Source organism: Conger conger, chromosome 16, assembly GCF_963514075.1.
Source record: "Conger conger chromosome 16, fConCon1.1, whole genome shotgun sequence".
Taxonomy (NCBI): Eukaryota; Metazoa; Chordata; class Actinopteri; order Anguilliformes; family Congridae; genus Conger; species Conger conger.
This window is the reverse complement of record NC_083775.1, coordinates 27,986,961-28,010,643: the sequence shown is the minus strand read 5'-3', so window position 1 is coordinate 28,010,643 and position 23,683 is coordinate 27,986,961. Positions and strand designations below refer to the sequence as shown.

The 23,683-nt window shown below is 43.5% G+C and overlaps 1 protein-coding gene across 1 annotated transcript; it reads right to left on the bottom strand.

The window, feature by feature from the left end:
• Positions 1-13,364: 13,364 nt before the first annotated feature.
• Positions 13,365-14,521, bottom strand: LOC133114139 (neurexophilin-1-like). The gene is made up of 2 exons (XM_061223329.1): positions 14,471-14,521; positions 13,365-14,139 (listed from the first exon to the last, which is right to left on the bottom strand). Exons 1-2 carry the CDS (start codon positions 14,519-14,521, stop codon positions 13,372-13,374), a joined length of 819 nt encoding a protein of 272 aa, XP_061079313.1. The 3' UTR covers positions 13,365-13,371.
• Between the last annotated feature and the right edge of the window lie 9,162 nt (positions 14,522-23,683).

The window sequence follows — 23,683 nt, the reverse complement described above, 5'->3', positions numbered from 1 at the left end:
AGTTATTAAATCTTTTGGTGCATTAAATTAGTCATTAGGTTTTCCAACAGGTATATCTGGAAAACCCATAACCAATTTCAACTGAATAAAAATGTTCCAATCTAGATGACTTGTATAGCAAGATATCACGATCATGCTTTGCTTTAAAATGTGCCCACAAAGGAAGACTCGCTGACATTTATTCATATTCTGTTCATTTTAATGCATTAGCTGAGAAGGAGATGCTGCAGAAAAGGATTTTACATCACTAGAGCTACGTCTTTGCCAACTTCTGTTGCAACCAGGTGTTGTGGTCAGAGGAGATCAAAGTGTAACTTTCTGGCCACTTCACACCAGCAGCGGGTTTGGCAGCAGATGGATACTTCTGTTGAAAATAATTCCCTTCCTACTGTGAGACATTACAGTGGACTTGAAATGTTATAGAGTTGTTTTGCATCTACTGGTCCTAGAGCTCTTGTTAAAGTCGATGGAATCATGAACTGTAGCAAGTAGCAAGACATTTGGTCTTTCAGCCATTAGCCAAGCATACCTCAAGCAAGAAATCCTTAAATGCCAGAGAAGTACTGTTTTACAATGGTCTTCTGCATCTCATGGTCATGTCTGCTATAAATGATACGGGCCAAAGTGTATTGTTTAACTACAAATGCACAAAAATGTATAGCTGTACTATGAGTGTATTCACAGCTAAGAGAGACAAAGATCCTCTGGCTTTCTGGTGGTAGAGAGAGGGGGGACTGTGATGCTAGGATGAGGGGAGGAAGGGGGGGTAGTGTCTACCCCAGAAAATTTAGATTAATGGAAGCAGAGCTTCACTCCCATCAGAATAATTCCACTGCCCTTGTGGATCTCCCAGATTCATAGAGCCTTTATTGCACATTTATGATTAAAAAGAGGTTAACACCCACTATGATAGTGTCTGGGAGTGAGAGTGAAAGAAAACAGACGGGGGGATAGAAATCCCCTCTGTTGTGCTCTGCAGCGTCTCCAGAAGCCGACGTGTCTCGGATAAACGTCTGCGTCCCCGTTTTCAGCCCGATGCATTATCATTAGGTATCTCGCTCTTTGCTCCGAAGACGCTGTTCTGCATTGCTGGTGCTTAAAGAGGTCATGAATATTCATTAGACATGAGACTGTTGTCTGTTTTTGATTTTTATCACTATCAATGTATGTAGAATCGGCGCATCTGTTAATCATTCAGTGTCAAAATATGTTCCTGCCTGCCTGCTGCTGAATATTCATAAGTACAGTGACAGTGTGAACTGTGGGGATATATTTTTTAACAGGTACTGGAGGGACCAGAGACTGCCTGCTCACAGCAGTGATTAATTGTCTCCATTCAAGCCGTGTTGTAACCCAATGCTTAGCCCGTAAGCTGGAGGAGCAGACTGTAATTATGGGAAGTAGAATGGGATTATGTCAGTAAGGCGGGAGACAACCGCTCTAGACCAGGGCCCTGAATCGTGAAGCCCCCTCGGTGCCAAGATCATTGTTAGAACCCTCATGAAGTGCATCATTAACCCTTTGAGAGTTTTTTTTCTTTTTTTTTTTCTTCTCCCTCTCCCAAGATGCTAATTCAGTGTTGTGGAACTGTGGATTTTGTGAACTGACAAAATTATATAATTTCATAAATTGTGCGCTGAGATTTAAAGGTTGTAACTGACATTTTTTAAAATGTCATAAATATGTTGATTTGCATACAAAAATGCGGTTTCAAAGCTAAAAAGATGCTAAATTTAAAAGTCGTATCTGCTTGGAGCCCGTTCACTTTGGAATCTTTGAAGCTCAATATTTCAACAATAATGGCTTTGATTAAAATGTTTCCCTCAAAAGTAGGCATACAAACATGCTTACAGCAAAAAAAATTGACCTATAGTGTAATTACCCTTCCAATTCCCAGTAGTGATTGTTGCATCAGCATTAGAATGTTTAGTTACACACACTTAGAGGGTTAATATTCCAGATGTTTCCCAGAACCCTCGGAACTCGTAAAAGGAGGTTACGAAGTCATTGTGAGTGCATGATCTGTCTCGGTAATCACGAGTCTCAGGGAGGGCATGATTAAGGCAAAGAACTACACTTCCAGTTCTCCCCAGTTGTAATCCATGCATAATACTACAAAAAGCACAATCATTATCATTAAACATCCATGCTTGTCCACTCAAGCAATAATTCAGTATCCGTAATTAGTATCTGAAATATTGGAAGTGCCACCCATAAGTGAATATAGATGATGTATGTAATTAACAGAAATGGCCAACTTATTTAGTGAACTTAAAAAAAAAAAAAAGACACAAATATACAGGATAGAGCAAACCGTATGACATTTGAAGCAAGTATAAAATTATTTCTAGTTGCACATTATTAAACAACTCCTGGAGGCAATTTTCCATCTCCAACACCATTTTAATTTTCATCTTTTAATTAATCGAATATTAATACCAAGCAATATTTATTGGCTGCAGTGCGAGTATTCATGTTTTGTTATTGCATAATATCCATTTTAATTCATGATAATTATTGAAATAAGTTTCCCAATGATTTGACAAGGTGGTGAACGCCATGACCCTGGGGGCGAAAACTACATTTAAATATTGTTATATGCGGCAATAATTGTTGGTACCGATTTTATATATTGCAGATTGGTTAGCTGTCTTTTTCAGCATACAGTATACCCTTAATGATGCACTTGACATTTGCCACCAGTGATTTTCTTTGTGGTGTTTTGGGAAACCCTCCTTGAAGTTTTGTATATTTGCAACCTTTCCTTGTATAGAACTCCCACAGGCTCAGGTCTTTTATAGAGGTTTCACCCTGTCTATGGTACATACCTGAATAGGCAAACTCTCTCTTCTCCTTCCTGATCAATTTATGATGCAGATAAGACAGGATAAAATCCCTGAAAATGTGCCCCCTGCATGCCTGCTCTCCAGTCGAGTCGCGGACAGAGCGGGGCACAGGCTGATGGTGATGGATGAGTAATGAGAGGCGGTATCGCGGTAATAGAGCTGCAGGATTGGCTACAGTAATAGCCACCATCTGTCGCTCCGTACACCAAACCTACACTATTCACACAGATAATGCACCAAGCCTACCCTATTCACACACATAATGCACCAACCCTACACTATTCACACACATAATGCACCAAGCCTACACTATTCACACAGATAATGCACCAAGCCTATACTATTCACGCAGATAATGCCCCAAGCCTACCCTATTCACACAGATAATGCACCAAGCCTACACTATTCACACAGATAATACACCAAACCTACACTATTCACACAAATAATACACCAAACCTACACTATTCACACAAATAATACACCAAACCTACACTATTCACACAGATAATACACCAAACCTACACTATTCACACAAATAATACACCAAACCTATGGGATTCATGTGGCTGACTCATCAAGGCCATTATCCTCACCAGCTCTGAAATGATGTCTGAGTTTAGTTCCTGTTGCTGATCCCAAAACTTAATTTGAATGTTAGGGTGACACTGGGATGCAAAGTTTGCCCCTCAGTATGTGTGAGATTAGATTACTCAAACGAAAGTAGAGTCCTGCAGTGCTGAAACTGCTGGAAGGGCAAAGATTTGAGGTTTAAGTCTAGCCTGCAGGGCTTTTTTTCCCTTTTTGTTAAGAAAGTAGAGCAGCTTTTAATTGCCGACGAAATGCACATCTCTTTAATTGCGCCCCTCAATTTTTTAATTCTTTTTTTCTTTTTTTACTCCAAACAAAGCTCTCAATCTACGAACCATCTCTGGAGAAATTCTCCTTTAAAGCGGATGTATTCAGTGATGCTCCCTCTTCCACACAACCTAACCGTGTGCTCCCATATGTTAATTCTGCCATTAATCACAATGATTCTGTTGCCATGCAGCCGATGCTGTGAATCACATGGCTCATTCAACACAAATCAGCCTAGTAATAAAAATGAAGTCCTCTGCAGAGGCGGGAGCCCGAAGACCCTGTGCACAATGCCGAGAGGCAGGAGCCAATGAGAGCGGCAGGGGCAAAGGCCGAGATGAATGCTGATTGGTGGATTAATAATAATAATAATTAATGATAATGATGGCTTGGATTTATATACACACATGTATATGCCCACCCTCAAAGTTCTTTACAGCAATGAGGGGGATATTTGCCTCAACCACCACCAATGTATAGCACCCACTTAAGTGATGTATGGTGGCCATTTTGTGCCATAACTTTCATTGCACGTCAGCTGTTGTGGACATGGAGAGAATAATTTAAGCCAATTAAACTGGGGGACAATTAGATGGCAGATTGAGAATGCCAGGTTAGGCCTTACGGCAGGACAGTCAGGACCTTGCCTGAACATCTCATCCAAAAACAGCATCTCCTACAGCAGTGTCCCCGTCACTGCAATTGGGGTATGTTTGACCAGAGGGAAGACCGCTGCCCCCCAGTGGCATGGCAGCAGCAAATTTGTTTTCCCGGGATGTCTCCCATCCAATTACTGACTAAGCCCACATCTGCTTCACTTTAGCCATTTAGCGGGAGCAGGGTGGTATGGCTGCTTGCAATGGAGACACATTGCTAACATGCAGAGTGATGTTGCCAGACAGACGGACTGAAGAAAGAGTAATACCGACAAAAAATGGATGTAATTTCGACATACATCACATGATATGGATGTAAATACTCTTAAATTAAAGGGGACAGTCTGCACTTTAACCTCACATTCATTGTTTAATTTCAAATCCAGAATGCTGCAGCCCGTCTGGTATTCAATGTTCCCAGACATTCACTGCTCAGCAACCTCCACTGGCTGCCTGTTATGGCGCGCATCAAATTTAAAACTTTAACTGCCTGGTATGCGAGCACCAAAGGATCAGCCCCTGTATATATTCAATCCCTTATCAAGACCTATACACCAACAAGACCCCTCCGTTCTGCCACTTCGTGCCGTCTGGCGCCTCCCCCTCACCACACCTGCACGTTGTATTGTTGCATTCTAGCTGCCAACTGTGGTATGCTAGTTTGAAAGTTGATTGTACTCGTCAAGGGTTCTGATTTTCTGTATGTTTACACTAGGACTCGGAACTGTACTGTCCTCTCAGGTCCTCTTTGCACTTGTTCTTGTGTTTGATTTGCACTTTGTTGTACGTCGCTCTGGATAAGAGCGTCTGCTAAATGCCATGTAATGTAATGTAATGTAAAAAATCCAATCTGCTGGACTACAGAGCCAGAAGAACAGAAATTGGACCACTGTCCAAATGCGGGCTTCACTGTAAGTGTATAATATGCATGCATGTGAGCTATGCCCATTACTCATACTTAAACAGATCGACTGAGTAACAGAGTCAACGGAGACGAGTCCAATGTTTGCCACATGATTTATTCATAAATGTATGGTCTTAATCAAAAACATTATTTCCCAAGATGAGATCTGGCAAACATTTTGAGTGCGTTTTGCAGTCATCGCTATAATCGCAGTCACGGTCAACATCACGTTCATTTCCTTTCAGCTTTAATCTCACACTTGCACATCTTTCATTCTACACTGAGGGTTTCAAACTATTTGAACACATGTCTCCTGTCTGGGTGCCTGTCTGTTGTGCCTATTAAATCAATATTGGAAGAATGTCCTGGCATCTGTTAATCGCAGAAAATAATGCGATAACTCTTAAAAACTGCCCACTGAGGAGAAAGTTAAGCTCGAGCAAGCTCTGATGGAGGAAACTAATTCCAAAACAAAAGAGGAAAGGGGTGGGGGGGGGGGGGGGGGGGAAGAGAGTCAAAAAAGAAAGGAGTGTGGAAAATGAAGATTGATTGAGGTGCACGTCGGGCGCAGAGCCAGAGCTGCTGACTCAGCACATCGGCCTGCCGCTGATGAAATCCATTCAGAGACACTGATAATGAACCCCACAAACACGCGTGGGGGCGGGAACACCCCCCAACCCCCCATCCCCCCCGCCTGTGCCGCGGAAGGCAGCTGTCTGAGGAAATGAGTGAAGTGGAGAGGGTGGGGGCGGAAGCGGAAGCCTGGAAGATTCTAGACTTCACCCCTCCTTTTATGAGCATTGACAACGGTCCACCTGAGCTGTCTGATGCGTTACCTCTGGGTAACTTCTGAGTTTTCCTGGTAAGCATTAGAATAGTGAGGCTTCCATTTCCCAACCTTTACTGCTCGTTTCCTCCTCCTTGGCTTCACCAGACTGAATGTTTCAGAACGCCTTTCTGAAGATAAAACGACAGTGCAAACCCTTTTGATGTTTGAATCTCTAAAAAGCTGGCGGTTAAATCTTTCCCATTTCTTTTAGCCATTTTTGGCATTTCTGTCCCATCTCACATTTGCTTTTAAGTTGGTGGATATTGGTTAAAATGGAAATATCAGATTATGACAGGTAGGAAAGATTCGCAAATCTGAATGAGCAAATGGCGCGAACAGTACTTCATACCTTTACCAGGAATTAATAGATATTTACACCAGAATTACATGCAGTAAACACTGAAAAAAGTGTTTTGCCACCTGGCACATCTGTCAATCAACATGAACATCCCCTGTGTTGTGGGATCACACTTTTGCTGGCATTTGCTGACATGCTGATGCGAACTGACTAGCAGTGCGGTCACACCCACTTGACGGTGTTGCGGATCTGTGCTTAAATTACTTGTTTGAGAATTGTACACTTTTTCTGCTTCAAGGGGAAGCTTTTCTTTTGAAAAGGGCCTACTTGACATCCCACCATGTACTCACACTCGCACAACACGCAGAGTCACGCAGAGTCACGCAATGCACTCACACACACTCACAACACGCAGAGTCACGCACAGTCACGCAATGCATTCACACACACTCACACACACTCACACAACACGCAGAGTCACGCAATGCACTCACACACACTCACACACACTCGCACAACACGCAGTCACGCAATGCACTCACACAACACGCAGAGTCATGCAGAGTCACGCAATGCACTAACACACACTCGCACAACACACAGAGTCACGCAATGCACTCACACAACACGCAGTCACACGCGTGCACACAAAAGCTGAGACCTCACACACACGTCATCTTTTTTCAGCAGTCCAGAAGCTTGTCCTAAAATGGCTGAACCGCAATAATCTACCGCTAGGTGTTCCATGCATGCTGAGTGTATAACTAGGTTATGTGTTGCTTTAGTGACTTTAATGACATTGACCTGACATTTAATGGCGACATTGGCTCAGGTGGTTAGAGCAGTGGTCTGGCAGTTGGAAGGTTCCCGGCCAGATTCCGCCCTGGGTGCGTCGAAGTGTCCTTGAGCAAGACATCTAACCGCGAATGCTCCTGACGAGCTTGGTGCCTCGCATGGCAACCAATTGTGCGTGTAATCGCCGTTGGCTGCCGTGCGTGTGTATGAATGGGTGAATGAGAAGCATCAATTGTAGAGCGCTTTGGATAAAGTATAAATTTACCATTGACATTGAAGTGTGCATACATGCATACATGCATGCATACAGTACTCTCACACACACCATACACTGAAGTCCAAAGTGAATGTGAGTTTGTTTCCATTCTCAGTAATGACAGGTTAAAGAATATAGAGTGGATCAAACTGAGGAAGTATGCAGGAGACGTTTATATTGGCACTTTGTTGGTTTTCCGCTAATGGTGCCGGTTTGCGTAATGAGGTGATGGCCCTTAGCCTGGGTCTCATTGTGTTCCTTGATCATGTTTGGCCAGCCAATCCACCTCCAGACGGGAGAGAGATCATTAAAATGCTCAAACACGAACGTGCTCTTAGCATCTGGACACACTGTGCGGGCTTCTTTAAGCGTGCATTTAAAAAAATAAATATAAAAATTGAAACATGTCGGGATTCAATTTGCATGGATATATTAACGTCTGTCTCCGGACCGTGTGGTTTCCAGGTAACCGTTGCCTAATTGCTTTTTCACTGGAGCATTATTCTTTTTTAATTATTTAAATATTTCCTCTTGGAAGGTTAACACTCCACCATGCCAGATGTAGAAAGTGCACCGAAAATGAATTTAGAACAACTGGTGTGCAATAATTAATGTGATGTTGATGAGGTTTGAAGACACGGATTACCAGGAGGTGGGAGCATGACTTGAAACTTGTTGAGTTGTTGATAATTCTCTCAAACGCACTGACACGTTTTATTTAAATGAAGGAAGAGTATACCCTGGAAAGCTCTGCATTGAAATTCCAAACCATCTGGACTGAAATTCGCCTTTGTTGTCATCTCAATAGAGCATTACCGTGAGTGGAAATTTGGCACGCACAGCTCTCTTTATAGCCTTTATTCTTAAATGCCCATTTACTTCAGATGTATCTGTATAAATATCAATGTTGCAGATGCCATTGTTGAAGAGTTGAGTTGTCTCCCTGTGGAGTTGTCTGGGTATTTTATTTTATTTTTTTATATTTTCTATGTCGCTTTGGATAAAAGCGTCTGCTAAATAAACTGTAATGCAATGTAATGTGGATAGGTAGTTTCTGACCTGCTGAAAGTGACAAAAAAAGCTAATACTGAAAGCTTGTACTTACCCAAACCATCATATAACAACTGGATCGGATTCGGTACTTAAGAACAGTGTCTACCTGTTGGATGAACAAAGTGTGGTATGCTAGGCTCCTGTCTATAACATTCAGGCCTCCTGTGTGTGTGTGTGTGTGTGTGTGTGCGCGCGCGCGCTAATATTTACTCTGGGTCTTCTCGCATTGCATATCTCATTCTGACCCCATGCGCTAAAGGTTATCATGACAGCTGAAAAATACAGTCTCTTCCCCGATTTGTGGCAATGAATTAGATGGTTTCCCCCAGCATTACTGAAACGTTTCATGTTACTGTGGTTTTGGAAGAACCGTGCTTTTAAAGTGCGCTTCAGTTCTTCTGCCTGTTTTCCCTCTTTCTCCACTTTCATCAGTTTGCGCGAGGATTTCCCGAGGTGGGGGGAACGCTTTAATGGGAACACAGGGGCGGAGAGAGAGCCGGCAGCCGCGCCGTAATGGATCTTGTTTAAAGGGATGCGGCGAGCTGAGTGTTTGAACTCGTCTCCTCGTTAACAGTTGTCTGGGATTTAATTAAGGAGCCGAGTGGAATTAATGTCAATTACATCTTAAAAAGCCAGAGAGAACAGTCAGAAATAAAATATATATGCACCTAATTAAAGACCTCGGGACTGTAAGCGTGGCTCCTCGGCACGCGCGTCTATTCGTCTCAAAGGGTAGTCGGCTCTGCTCCTGTCACATCTCTCTCGCCCCGAGCGTTAGGATATCGGTATGCAAATATGGAAAAATAAAGACTTCAACAGCATTTTCAAATTCTCTTCTTGTTGTATTATATGAATGAAATGAGAGCGAAGAAATGCAATAGGAATGAAAGGCATTACCTTGCAAACAGCTGTTTGTGAGCCGATTTCAAACAGCCAGATTATAGTGGAGCCAGAATGGTGTCGAGTCTACACATTAGCGCCTACATCCCAGAAATGGTTCGTAACAATTCATGAAAGAATACTCAACAGTGTGGTCAACATTTAAATACAACTTTATTTAGAACCAAGGGCAGGGGCTGATGGGGATGTTATTCTGACGTTATTTTGACATTATTTGGATGTTATTCTGAAGTTGTCGTATTGCACTGCGTTGACCAGCTATGCTCCAGTCCTCAGGAAGGCTAAGTGTCTGTGAACCGTTCTGCCATGGATACACCCCTCCCACAAGGCCAGGGTAAAGTCTGATTGAATGGGGGTGGGGCGGACGGGGGTGGGATGCACCACCTTAAATTCATTGTCCAGTCAGGCACTCCCAAAAAGGGAGTACAGGGGTGCTTTGCTGTTGGGTTTTTGGGGGTGGCTCCAGAACAGGCGGTGTGTCCTGGGTTCTGCCTGTGTCGCAGTAGGGCTCAGGTTCTGCACGTGCGCCGTACGCATGGAGACGGCCCCTCCGCTGGGATGCAACAGGGTCAGAGGGAGTCGCTGGTAGGAGAATGAGTATCTTACAGAGCAGTCCTGTCTGTGATTGGCTGGTGGGATGGGGTGGAGATACCCAGCTTGGGTGCCCCCAGAGAGGTGGGTTCTGCTGATGTCAGTACTGGGGCAATGCCTGGGGGCTCGAGGAGTGGGGGCACACCGAGGGTTTGGGAACATTCATTACGTCTCAAATCCAGCCACAGAAAGCGCAGACGCGCAATTTAAACAGCACAAAGAAGTCTTTAAACCTTACTTAAACCGTGTGTCTCGTGTGCGGCTGTGTAGCTGACTGACCTTCAGCACTGCCCCCTAGGAGTAGGGATCTCAAACTCAAACCCCGGCCAGGGGGCTGTTGTGTCTGCCGGTTTTTATGTGTTCCTGCACTTAAAGTGCCTAATTTAAATCATTGATTGGCCAAAGACTCTACAAACCTAAATTAGCTTCTGATTGAAAGGAAACCACAAAACCCAGCAGAGACTGCGGGCCTCCAGGACTGGAGCTTGGAGAGCCCTGCTGTATACATTTTCCTGATGTTACAATGATGTGCATGGGCACTGGAACACCCGTGCAATCAGACATCATCATTAGCGCTGTAATCCACCCATGAAGAAGTGATGAAACAGATGAAGGCCATTATTGCTGCTGCATGCCTCTTACTGGCTGTGATTTATAAGTCTTGCTCGCTCTGTAATTTGAATGAGAAACGCACGTTCCAATGTGCATCGAGAGAACATGAGGTTTTTATCATTATCATTATTTTTACGACCGCGATATAACTGAACAAAACGCCGGCACCCATCCCAAGCCGCAAATATTACAGTATACTACAGTATATGTAGCTGTTCCTTCTTCGCGACAGGTGTAATCGTTGCCTCTCAGTGCTGCGATAGCAAAGTGAGTTGGTATCAATATTTGTGTCAATGCCGCGAGCCGAGCACAGTGGACATTAATAGTTTAAAGGCAGGCCTGCGTGTGTTACTGCGGAATCTGGTCATCACAGCATAATATGATCTCCGGTGGCTGTGGGTTACAACTGCAAATGCAGACTGCGACCATCCGCAGCCGACAAGAGGAATTAATTTAGCCTTCACCTTTATCATTTGCAAACAGAATGTCCAGATCAGATGTACGCATAAATAAGTGGAAATGACCCCATTAAAAGTACGAAATAGAGAGTGAGTTTATGTGCGTCAATAAGCGGCTTAACTTCAGAAGATGTTTGGTTTTTTTATAAGGACTGTAATGAAATTCCATGACTGTCCCGGTGGAATGACGGGAGCTGTGCTATTTTCACAGATGCAGGGATGTGCTGTTATGAGCCCATAAAATAGCCCTTTAAGGAATCAATCTTTCCTAAAACCATAAATTAGCGCACTTTCTCGTCTCCTACGGTTTCATACACTGTATTTCTTTCGCTGTTTTCCCCTCTCTAAAAGAAAATGATAAAAGCAACAGTTTTATATCAGTCTTAATGCCACCCCACAGGAGTACATTTATGGGACATCCTTACTGCGAGTGAACTATGAGCCGGCAGGCCGGGGCTGAACAGAGGCATTTATAAAACCCCAAACTGCTCCCAAACCTCGACATTAAGGATCCAATTTGTGTTAAACCAGTCAGGTTTCTTACTTTATGTTACTTTGCATTTTTTAAAATCTAATTAAAACGCCCTATCGCAAATATGCTAAATGAGATGTCTCGGGAAATGCTGAAGTTACAGCCCTCGATTACCCCAATTTAGATGTGAAAAATTGATGATAATAAATAAGAGAAAAGAACCCAGATTCCTAGATTGTTTGTCAGCTGTACAAAATGAATTGTTATGCTTCTCATATTTTACATGTGAAATTATCTGGCGCGTGGCAATATTCTTGAGCGAAATGTAAACCAAGATACGTGTTTTGATTGGCCACAGTGCCATGTCGTCATCAAGCAACAACAATGCATTTCAGCTACATACAGAACATTTTTGCTAAAGGCTTTATCTTTTCAAAGTAGAGGTTACCTTGTTCACTTCATTGTATATCATAAGTATTGTGTGTGCGTGCGTGCATTTAGGCCTATACATGTGTGTGTATATATAAACGATAAATGTGTATTTATTTGGTAATACAGCTGTTGGTTGAAAAAAGAACCTTCCGTTCGTACAAGAAAATGTATCACCTTATCATATCAGGAGTTCTGATGGTAACAAAATCTGATATATTTTTAATGGACTCCAGGCTGGCAATTGCTGAAGCTCATAAAATAAAGAGAACAATGGACGCAGAATGCAACCTAATGAATACTCTTTCTCCTCCTCCATTTTAATTCAAATCACCATAAAACCTCTTCAGGTGTGTGGAAGGGGAGAGCGTAATGAATCATAACCCCATTGTTCAGCAAAGATGCGTTCCGTCATTCTTTGTTGAACCGGAGCTTAGGCCCCGAAGAATGGGACACTGCAGTATTTTTTGCTATATCTAATATGGATGTGGAACAGCTTAATTTTAGTCATTTTTCATTTTGTATATCTGAGATGAAAAGGAGAGATTTCAATTTAGTTGGAAAAATAAAACAAAAAAACAGGAACGCGTCTGGAATATCAGATATGGAAATGTCCCTGTGTAGCGCTAGGCTGTAGTTTATAGCACACCTGTATCCAGCCAAAACATTCAAAACTCCTTCAGAAAAATGGAACATCCTGTAATATATTATAAATGTGTGGACTTTTTTGGGAAATGGTGACATTATTCCACAGCAGTGATCTTGCAATATCTGAAAGTGGCAATTTTCATATTTATATATTTGATGCATATATTCAGAAGTGTTGCAATATCGTGACATATTTTATTTTGATGTATTTTCAGTGTATTCAAATTCCAATCGGAATGTTAAACCTGCACAATGCTAGTTCATAAACAGTAAGCATAAGGCAATAAACCCAAGGGAATTATGAGCAGAGAATTCTAAAGCAATTTGCTATTCGAAACTGGCTGTTGATGTTTGGGCTGAGCAGGAAATTAAGTGTGTGTGTCTGTGTGCTTGTGTGTGTCTATGACTGTGCGTGTGTGTGGAAACCAGCATTATATATTATTTCAATATCTATGCAATATATTTTCAAAAAATATTTTCATCTGAATATGGCAATAGTTGCTATATTTTCTATACTTTTACATTTACTTATATTTGCTGTATATTGTGAAGGCAATATAATATTGTTGCAATATTATTCAGATTTTATGTCTGTAAGATCTGTTAATATATTGCAGTTTATTCCACTTCCGAAAGGGTAAATTGTTTGATTGTGTGGGGAACAACAGTCACAGGCTGGTGTTAGAGCACAGTTCCCAGGCCTGTGATTACCCCCACCCCCTCCAGTGCCCTCTGCCCCCATCCCCTCAACACCCGGTCTCTGCGCCTACCCCGAGGGCAGGTAGGGCATCTCGTTGTGGTAGTTGTAGTCGGGGCAGACCTTCTGGACCAGGCGGTAGTCCGTGCTGTAGAAGGAGATGTAGATGCAGATGACCTTGAAGGGCTTGGAGCAGATCCAGGAGACGTGGCTTTGGGTCTGCTCCTGGAAGCAGGTCTTGGACGGGTCGTAGTTGCACAGCGAGGTCTTCTTGTTGCGGTCTACCTTCTCGTAGTCCACCCGGCAGTTGAAAATCTTCGAGTCCTTGGGGTAGACCACGCTCTGCCGCTCCAGGTCGAACTCCACCGCTTTGACGGGCGGCACCAGGCTGACGGAGATGTTCCCCTGGCCCGTGGAGTTGTGGCGGAAGTAGACGCTGAAGGTGCCGTTGCCGTGGTCCACGATCTTCCCGGTGATCAGCAGGTTGAGCCGCACCGTCTTGATGTTGGAGTAGAAGTCGCCCCAGCCGAACATCTTCTTGAACTTCCCGGTCTTGACGATGGGGTGGCGCTTGGAGCGCGAGGTGCCTCCGCCGCCGTCCGGCCGCGAGTCTCCTCCCAGCGTGTCCCAGAAGTCCTGCTTGGAGAGAGGCAGGGGGGGCGCGGGGGGCCGGTACGGCAGCTCCAGCCCCGTGGCGTTGGCCGCACGGCTCCTGGTCTGCAGCATCCAGCGGCCCAGAGGCGAGAGGCCCTGCCCCTCCAGGACGCCCACCGACTTTGGCTGCTCGCCGCTGCCCCCTTTGTGGCTGGAGGAATGGTCTTCCTGTCCCAAAGCCAGCTGTGGGGAAGAACAGGCGGGAGGGGGAAAAGGGAGATAAACATACGAACTGTAAATAAACAGCCGACCGTGACTAAACGGGCATTTCTAGCTGAATGCGTGGAATAATGACGCTCATGGACCTCGCCTTCCGTTTGGACTCCCCATGGACGGCTGACTAATAAAACGACAAGGATATCTGTCAAGCTCCTTCCCTGCGATTATGTTCCCTCAGGTTGCACCGTTGTGACTCGGTGTCCTTTTGACAGCTTTTGCCATTTCATAATTTTTTTCTCTCCTGGTGGAACCCCCCCTCCCGCCACCCCCCACTTGGGACACAGAGAAACCAAACCATCTGCAGTGACTTCAGCTCAACCATCCGCACTTCTGCCGGGAAAACCATTACCTCTTGCTGAAAAAGGGGGAAGGCCAGCGCAATGCTGTGCGCAAATAAGCCTTTTGATGCTTTAATTTAAAAAAACCAAAAAAAGAAAATCAACTAATCAACTTGTGCACAAAGCCATCAGATCTCGAGGAGAGCACGGGACGGAGATGAAACGGCCGTCCTCAGCTCCACGCTGGCCCTGTGAAGTGCTGGAGAGGGTGTAATGGGGACTCGCTGGATTGTAATGGTCTATTAGCAGGTAGATGCTCTTGGCATTCCGAGTCTGAAGTGGTGCCATTCGGATGGTGGAGTGGGAGAGAGGAGGTCCGCCTGCATGCGTATGAGGAGCATGGGCTCTCCGTGAGGGGGGAGATTAGGGAGAGCTTTGGCCTTCGCCCCCAGAACCCTGCAAATTGGTACTTGTATGAAAACCTATTGTTCTTTAACCTGAACCTTCGCTTGACATCACTGTTCTTGGGGTGTCGCCTTACTCCCTCTTTAGCATGTATGTGGCTGCCATGTAACGGAGTGTGTCTTGTAGACACCACAGCTGTCTCTTAATGTCAGAGAAGTGCGGTCTGTGTGGTGAAGCAGTGAGGGAACTCGAGTAGCACCAAAAAACCCTCCATTTCGTAATCTCCAGGGACTGGTGTCACACCCTTGACTGAAGTCTCTGACATCAATGGTTCCAGTCTGAATTACATTTTTATATTATTGTAAAATAAATGGCTTAAATGACATGTACAACATGAGCCATGTAAATGACCCTGTCAAAGTTGACTAATTATGTGGATTGATCCAGGGGACCGTTCAAGGGTCTGATAAATCCCTGCAGCTGAACCTGTGCACGACACACAGGTTGACAACGATCGCGTTCGTTCATAATGTTCCACCAGGCTCCTTGTAATAGATTTAGTTGGTAATTCCTTCTTCTGCGCTGCATGTTGGCATCTGTGAGGGAACCTTATGGAAAAATTTGATATTTTAATATCTTCCCAGCGAAGCCTTTCTCTTTCTTAATGAATAAAAAATAAGAAGCTGCAGACATATTGATTTTAATCTATTCAGGCATTCATATTTCACAGATTCCGTGCCCCGCATCAAAACCACTCTGACAAGCAAGCTGTCCCATTTCATCTCCACACGACCCAGCATTGGGCCCTTCCGCCTGCCCCAGTACCTTGTGCACCAGACAGTGGCCTCTGCCAGTCGTGCCCCCAAACACGGTGCCCTCAGCCTGGACACCATATCCCTCTCGGCCCTGACATTATGAAGGCCAGTCTGTCTCATCGCCCCTCAACTTAAATAAATCATTTAATTTCCATGTTAAAAGTTAACATTTGGAAGGGATTCCAAGGAACCTTACTGACCTTTAAGAAAGTTGATATCTTTACTATGCAAATGGTCTGGACAACCAGAGGGCCGTACTATGCAAATGGTTGGCCATACCAAACATTCTGGCAGTGCACTAAGGTGCACTAGTTTTAGTTTTTATTTCATTTATTTATTTATTTATTTATTTATTTATTTATTTATTTTTTTTTCAAACCAGTTTCAGGAACTCTTTTCGGTATTGACTTCCACCCCCAAAAATGGCACTTGAGGAATATAGACTAGGTGTCAGTCACCTCCACTGGGGAACCAGCATATCTAATGCCTACACCTGAATTGACACCTGGAGCAGCTGATAGCCTAGTGGCTATGGTGCTTGACTGGGACCTGGAAGGTTGGCTGTTTCAGCCCCCATGTAGCCATGATAAGATCAGTGCAACCATTGGGTTAGGGCCCTTAACCCCACATGCTCCTGGGAGGGATCGGACCCTAGTTAGTCTAGTCTAAGTCACTTTAGATAGGAGTGTCAGCTAAATAACTAATGTAATGTGAACAGAAAATAACATTTCTCAGGATGCACCTCTGAGGTTATTGACATCAGAGCAAAAGCTGATGGTAGTGGTTTTTATATGTCCTGGGGGTGGGCGATTTCTGTTCCCGGCACAATTGCAATCCCAGATTTTTAACAAGCTGTTTGTTTTTCTTTTATTTTTCACTCTCTTTATTATTGCTCGCCTTCATCTTTGAATACTTCATTATTATGAGCCAAACCTGCATTTTGTTAACTTTACACAATGCTGGTTTGTTTCATTATCATTTGCTCTTGTCTTTGAATTTTTAATTATCTACCAAATTGGTAGTTTTAGTCACCATGTGTCCACACTTTCACCAATTAGCAGCATAATGATTCACTTCAAGTCTTTAATTTTATCAGTTAAAAAAACTTTTTCTGTGTAATTGTTTGCAGTATAGCACAATAAGTGCAATGTGAATATCAGACTTTTATTCTTCATTGCATGCATAGCTATTTTTGATGTGGCTCACGAGAGTAAATGATCCCCCAAGACACAAGGAGTCTAATTAAGAATAATTCTCAGCTTGTTACAATTCTCGGATTGCAACTGCAGTTGGAAAACCAGCATTCACAGGTGTCCCCAGGACCGAACTTGAGAACCACTGACGTAGGGGGATAAAATACACCGCTAGCGAAAAGCATGTGACCTGGTCACAGTACAGGTAGAAGCTCCAGGTTCAGGAAGCTCCGCAAGGGTCAGAAATAAAGTTCTCATGCCCAAAACGGTTTTAATTAGGATAAAACTCTTCAGCACAGTTTAAACTATCTGAGGCACTTTCTCTCTCTAATTCTATTTTGGGTCACTGGTGCTGCTCGTCCGGCTCAGAGCTTCTATATTTAATCTTCGAGAAATTGACGTCGCCTCAGAGAAATTCCTTGCAGGCCCGAAGAAGGACTGGATTAATTAGCATGGAAATCCTCTGATATTCTGACAGTGTTTAAAGGTAACTGGGTGAAACGGAGCAGAGGGCAGGGCTGAATGAAGAGTGAGGTAAACCCCTGGGAGATTCTTCACCAATCGGGACTGCCCTTTTGGAGAAAAGCGTCCAGTGGGAAAATTGGACTGTGTGACTGACATGTAGAGTAATCCCACTCATGGATTTATGCTTTAGGAAAGATTTGATGAGCATGTGAAAAAAGGGAGTTTACTTTGCGAATTGGTTTCCCTGCTATCTGACTTGGTTCCGGCAAGATTTTGGCAGTGTTAAAGATCACCATCTCCAGTTGGGACCCCTCCTATACAAGACTATGATTTAAGATAAATAACTAGCCACTAGTTTATGAGCACAGCACCTAGTGTAGCGTAGTGGCTAAAGTACATGACTGGACCCGGAAGGTTGGTGCTTCAAGCCCTGGTGTAGCCACGATAAGATCTGCAGTGCTATTGGGCCCTTGAGCAAGGCTCTCAACCCCATATTGTTGTCCCCAGCTCAGTCTAATGAACTGTAAGTCCCTTTGGATCAACGTGTCAGATAAATACCAAATTATTATTATTATTTGTATTATTATTACAATCTTATCAGATTCATACTATTGAAAGATAATGATCAACCTGGTCAGTCTCATAGTACCGACAAGGCTACGAGCAACCTGGTCAAGCTCACTGTGTCATGAGGTTATGAGCAATCAGTTCAGGCCCACAGTGTGGTGAATCTGTCCCGGCTCATCATGACTGGGGCTCATGAGCTGGGGAGCCTGATGGATGAGGTTCACTGTAGCAGGATACGGCTGAAGGGGAATTCTGTATTGGAGTCAAGTGGCTGCATCAGGGGGGAGGAAGTTAAGCTGTGTGTCTGGGAGATCCTGCAGACTCATCCCTTTCTGCCCGATGACCATGACCGCGGTCCTTCACAGCGGGAGCACACGGGGGCGACCCCTGCCTGGCGTTCGACCGAATAGTGAACTGTAAATAAAGTGACAGGTACATATATTGACCGCCCGTGCGTGTCAGTGTATTGCCGCAGACGTTAACTAGCTCGCGTAACATTGAAAACAGGATTTTTGTCACGCCGATTAGTCATGTTTTAACTGTACAGTTATTTCCCACCAATAAATCCAGGGCTTGCCCGCGCATGTCGAAAACATCCACTTTAATTACAATCTGGCATCCTACACAAAACATTCTATATTGCCGTGGCGGTGCATGAATTTCATACAAAACGAGCTGCTTTCGTGGGCTGACAAGTAGAATCACCGCTCTGTTTCTCGTACTCTTTAAATAGAAATTTTAATTCCTGATGTAGCATCAATTTTTAATTAAGAGACCAAAATCTTCTCACAATTTGCAATGTGTTCACTTCTTTTTTTCTTTTCTTTTTTTTTTTTCTTCTTCACCCAAGTACTAGACTCGGGTGTGTTGTCGGTGGCTGACTTTGTCTTTTATTGCATGATTAAAACTGCCCTTTACCTGATCATTCCACTGGCTAACTGGCAGAGGGGAAGGTAATTTCACACCAAACAAGCGCTCTGACTCTTAATGAATAATTTACGGCGGCCTGAGGAGGCGGATTGGAGCGGGCTCGGCGCCATGTGCGCGGGCCTTTTCTCCGCTCGTTTTGGGCCGGTGCGCGCCCCGAGACCCCGCTTTCCCGTTCCGCCTCGCTTTGGGTTTCCTGACCAGATGCCTCGCCCTAATAAGGCTGTCGGGTTTTCTGTCTTATCAGCAAGGAGCCCGCGTTTGCGGATAACGAGATGGAGCGCTCCTGGAGGGGCGTTGAGAACGTGGGGGAGGAAAAAGGCTTTGAGGAAGCCGGGGGTTCTGCGTTACGGGGCAAGCTCAAAACCGAACAAAAACGGGACCGTTCTTCCGTAATGTGCCGATAAAAAGCAGGGGAAAAGTGACTAAACCACCTCTTCTTCACATCCAAATCTCCCTCCGACCCCCGCCTTACCCCCAATGCACTGTGAAGAGTCTTCCGGAACAGCACGGAATGTCAGTGCTACGTCAGTAGATCCCGGAGGCCATTTTCTGCTGAAAGCCTTGCTGGGATGTAAATGAAGGGCGCAGTGTGATATACTACTTTGCACATGCCTTTCCGGAACATGTCATCCACCCCATACCTGCACATTACCACCTTCCCAGCACGCCAATAGGCTGCAGTGTGAAGAGGGGGTTGGGTGTGCAGTCAGACTCCTACAGAGGTGGTGGTGGGGGGTGGGGGGGGACTAAAGTGAAATAAACCCTCCGGCCCAGCAGTGCAGCGGGATAAAGGTGTGTTTTATGTGTTATTGAATGATACATGAATGGTACAGGACAGCAGCAGGCTGGGAAGGTAGTGGTGTGAAGGTGTGATGTGGACTGATGTGACTACTGTATTACAGGCCAAGGCTGTGCAGATAATGCTGTTTTCTGGAAGTTTTCCCTCTAACAGCCTGTCTCTCCTTCTCTCCTTCTCACTCCCCCCCCCCCCCCCCCCGATTGCTCTCACACACCCCCCTTGCTCACTCTTTCTTCATATTATCACTCTTTATTTTAACTTATTATGTATTTGACCTCTTTTGGTTGTGTGTTCTACTTGCTTTATGGGTGCTTTGGATTTTTATGTTTTGGTGTCAACATTGGCAATTTGTGGGTATCTTTTTCCTTTTCATTAATAAAGGGAAGTTAATGTAAAAAAAAAAAGGCTCTCTCCCTCTCTATCAATCTTCCCCTTCTCTTTTTGCTCTCTTATGACAGAGTTGTGCTCTTGGCAGGTGTGAATATATCCTCATGAAGTCAACATGCCCCATAAGAGCTGGGAAACTGCCACACTACTTTCTTGACATGTCATTAGCTAACAGTCAAACATCCAAATGGAAAAAGTATTACTTTATGAAATATATTTGAATTTGTGCCAGTGAATGTTTGTGAGGAGCATGAAACTGACCTTGTTAAAACTGTACACTAAATACATGAATAACTAAACGTCTAAATATATTGCAGCAGTTTTCAGAAGATTGCCATAAAATTGATATATTCCTGTAAGTACAATAAAACTGAAAACCGGGAAAATGGTGTATTCATTACTTAATTACCATTACTATAATTGACTATTTACACACACACACACACACACACACACACACACACACACACACACACACACACACACACACACACACAAAAAAAAAAAGATTGCGTTAACATAGGGAAATTTAAATGCTGAAAAAATCATCCAAAAACATAGGCCAAAAATATTATTTGATAATTAACTGGTTTCAACATCAATTACTAATATGGCTTTCCATAAATTTCCTGTAATTGTAGCTTAAAAAATACCATATTATGAGACCCTGTTTGGCAAGACCTACATTTTATAGAAAAAAATAGATTTTTAGAAAAAACTGCAATCATTGCCAGGGGCGACATGGCTCAGGCAGTAAGAACAGTCGTCAGGCAGTTGGAGGGTTGCTGGTTCGATCCCCCGCCCGGGCTGTGTCGAAGCGTCCCTGAGCAAGACACCTAACCCTCAAATGCTCCTGACGAGCTGGTTGGCGCCTTGCATGGCAGCCAATCACCGTCGGTGTGTGAGTGTGTGTATGAATGCGTAAATGAGAAGCATCAATTGTACAGCGCTTTGGATAAAGGTGCTATGTAAATGCCAACCATTTTGCCATTTCTCATTTCTCAAGTTTCTCTAGCAAATAAGAAATACCCAAAGGCCATTCTCAGAGCGTGTGAACTGAGACATGATAGGGGCTTCACCAATCAGCCTCAAATTAGCTAGCTACAGAAAGACATTTCCATATAATACTGCAGCCAGTAAGTATTTGGACAGTGACACAATATTTGTTTGGCACCATTGAAATGAAACCATTAATGAAGTTGAAGTGCAGACGGTCCGCTTCATTTTTTCAAATCTGATTCACATCACATTTGAAACCTTGTCAGAATTGCACCCCTTTTTATAAATAGTCACTCTATTTTAAGGGACCAAAAGTAATTGGACAATTATTGACTGCTCTGCTGTTTCTTGGCCATCTTTGCATCATTAGTTCTTGCACACAAATTTGCATTTGGAGTCTGTTGCTGTTGTCTCTCAACATAAGGATGAAGATATCAATATCAATGCTAGTAAAACAGGGCATCATGGGATGTAAAAACCAGACTAAATTGATCGTAGGCATAGTCAAAACTTTTGGTGTCAAGATCAACTGTGTGGTATGTTAAGAATTATGTGACAATGCACAGATGTTCAACAATAGCAAACAGTCATCTTCCATGTTCTACCAGGTTGAGTCATTCAAGTAATGTGCCAGGTTGTTGGGCCTGTTCCACAGAATCCCTTCCTATCTGCAAAGACTAAAACTGAAGCTAGAGCTCCAAATACCTAATAGTTATTGAGAAATTTATTAAGAATTGCTCAAAACGGCCACCTTTTTACGGAGGCATAATTTTCTGATGTTTGTCAACTCGCCCCAGAAACAAGCAGGAGCTGGAGATGGCAGCAGTACAGGCCTGACAGAGCATCACCTGAGTACTAAACACTACTTTCATGTACATAATATCAATATGTCCCAAACATTATGCTGACCTGAAATGGTAGTGGCTATTTCTAAACGAAGTGTATGAAAATACACAATGAAAATATGAAATCTGAGAATGTGCACTAACCCCATGTCAATTGTTTTATCAAAAATCTAAAACTGTGGAGCCAAATAAGAAAACGTGTGTTTCTCCCAAACATTATGGAGCTCACCATCTACACCGATCAGCCACAACATTAAAACCACCTGCTTAAACCTATGATCTATTCCTACACAAGTTTCACCACTTGCAGTACCGTGTAATTCAAATGGAGGGAAGAAGGGTGAAACTACATTAGAAGTCATAGCAGTGGGATATCATTTTATCGCTGCTATTAACAGAACGATTTGTCCTGCCCTACACATGGTAGCTTGCTAACTAGTTAGTGAGTTTGGCTGAACAACATTAATTTACTAAAGTTGCATAGCAACCTCTTGGCACTGCTTACCAACAGCAGGGAACTATTTTCTTGTAAATTATTCTTGTTGATATTGATAATAAAACGCTGCGCATCAGGCCAAACAACGCCCCTTAGCTGTGATAAAATTACAATATACCACTGCCTGCTGTGAGTTATTGCTCAATTATACCATGGCTTTGATAAATACTCAATTCTGATTGGTTGACAACCATACTTTATGTGAGACTTAAACCACAAGGTGCCGTGTATATACAAGAATGTGTAACATCACAGAGTGGTATTCGGCCCCCGATGGAAGCCTGAATGCACAGGCGTGATTCATATATTGTATTCCACGGCTACAACTAAAATGCATGGGAAATGAAATGGTATTTTAAAAATCAAGCTAAAACCATATGTACATACCCTCCACTAAGGTAAATATACAGTGCAGTCCGTAAGTATTTTGACAGTGGTACAATTTCTGGTCTTTTAGCTCTGTACTCCAGCACAGTGGATGTGTAATTAAACAATGAATAAGAGATTAAAGGGCTGACTGTCACATACTTACATTCATATTGCATGATCCTTGTAAGAATTGCATACATTTTTATAGTAGCCCCCCATTTTAGGGGACCAAAAAAATGGTGGATTCAATTGCTTCCTTAATGGATTCTGGGCTTTTGATTGTCTTTGGAATCTGTTATTGGTGTTTATCGATATGAGGATCAGAGTTGAATGAAACTCAAGGAAGCCATTATGACGCTGAAAAACATATGCCAAAAATAGGCTTATCAAAACAAATAGTTTGGGACATCAATAAGAAGAAAGAGAGCACAGGTCATTAGGTCATTGCCTTGGGGGGGGGGGGTGCTATGAATCTTGGGCAGTTCCTTGGAGCCTCCACACTTTACTCTTGCCATCACTCTGATGCAAGTCAATCTTTGTCTCATCTGTCCACAGGATCTTTTTCCAGTACTCTACTGGCTCTTTTAGGTACTTCTTGGCAAATTGGCCATCCGGCCTTCCTTAGCCTACCGGCCACTTTGCAATTACAGAGCTCACCAGTGTTCTCTTTCTTCTTAAGGATGTTCCAAACATTTATTTGCCTAAACCTATTGTTTCGCCTATGTCTCTGTGTAACTGTTTATTTCTCATTTCTCAGCCTCATAATGGCTTCACAGTCCTTGGCACCACTCTAGTTGTCCTGTTGCCAAAAGCTAGTAACAGACTCCAAAGGCAATGAAAAGCCTAGAATAAACACTAGATCCTGAAAATTATCCTTTCTTATACCTGCACATTGAAAGCAATTAAATACATCTGACTAGTCAGAAACAGCTGAAAAAGCCAACTGTCCATTTACTTTTG

Coding starts and splice junctions, on each gene's coding strand:
- LOC133114139 (XM_061223329.1), bottom strand. CDS start 14,521: ATGGTTTTCCCGGCAGAAGTGCGGATGGTTGAGCTGAAGTCACTGCAG. Junction 14,140..14,470: donor AGCTGAAGTCACTGCAGATG/GTTTGGTTTCTC, acceptor TCTTCCCCACAG/CTGGCTTTGGGACAGGAAGA.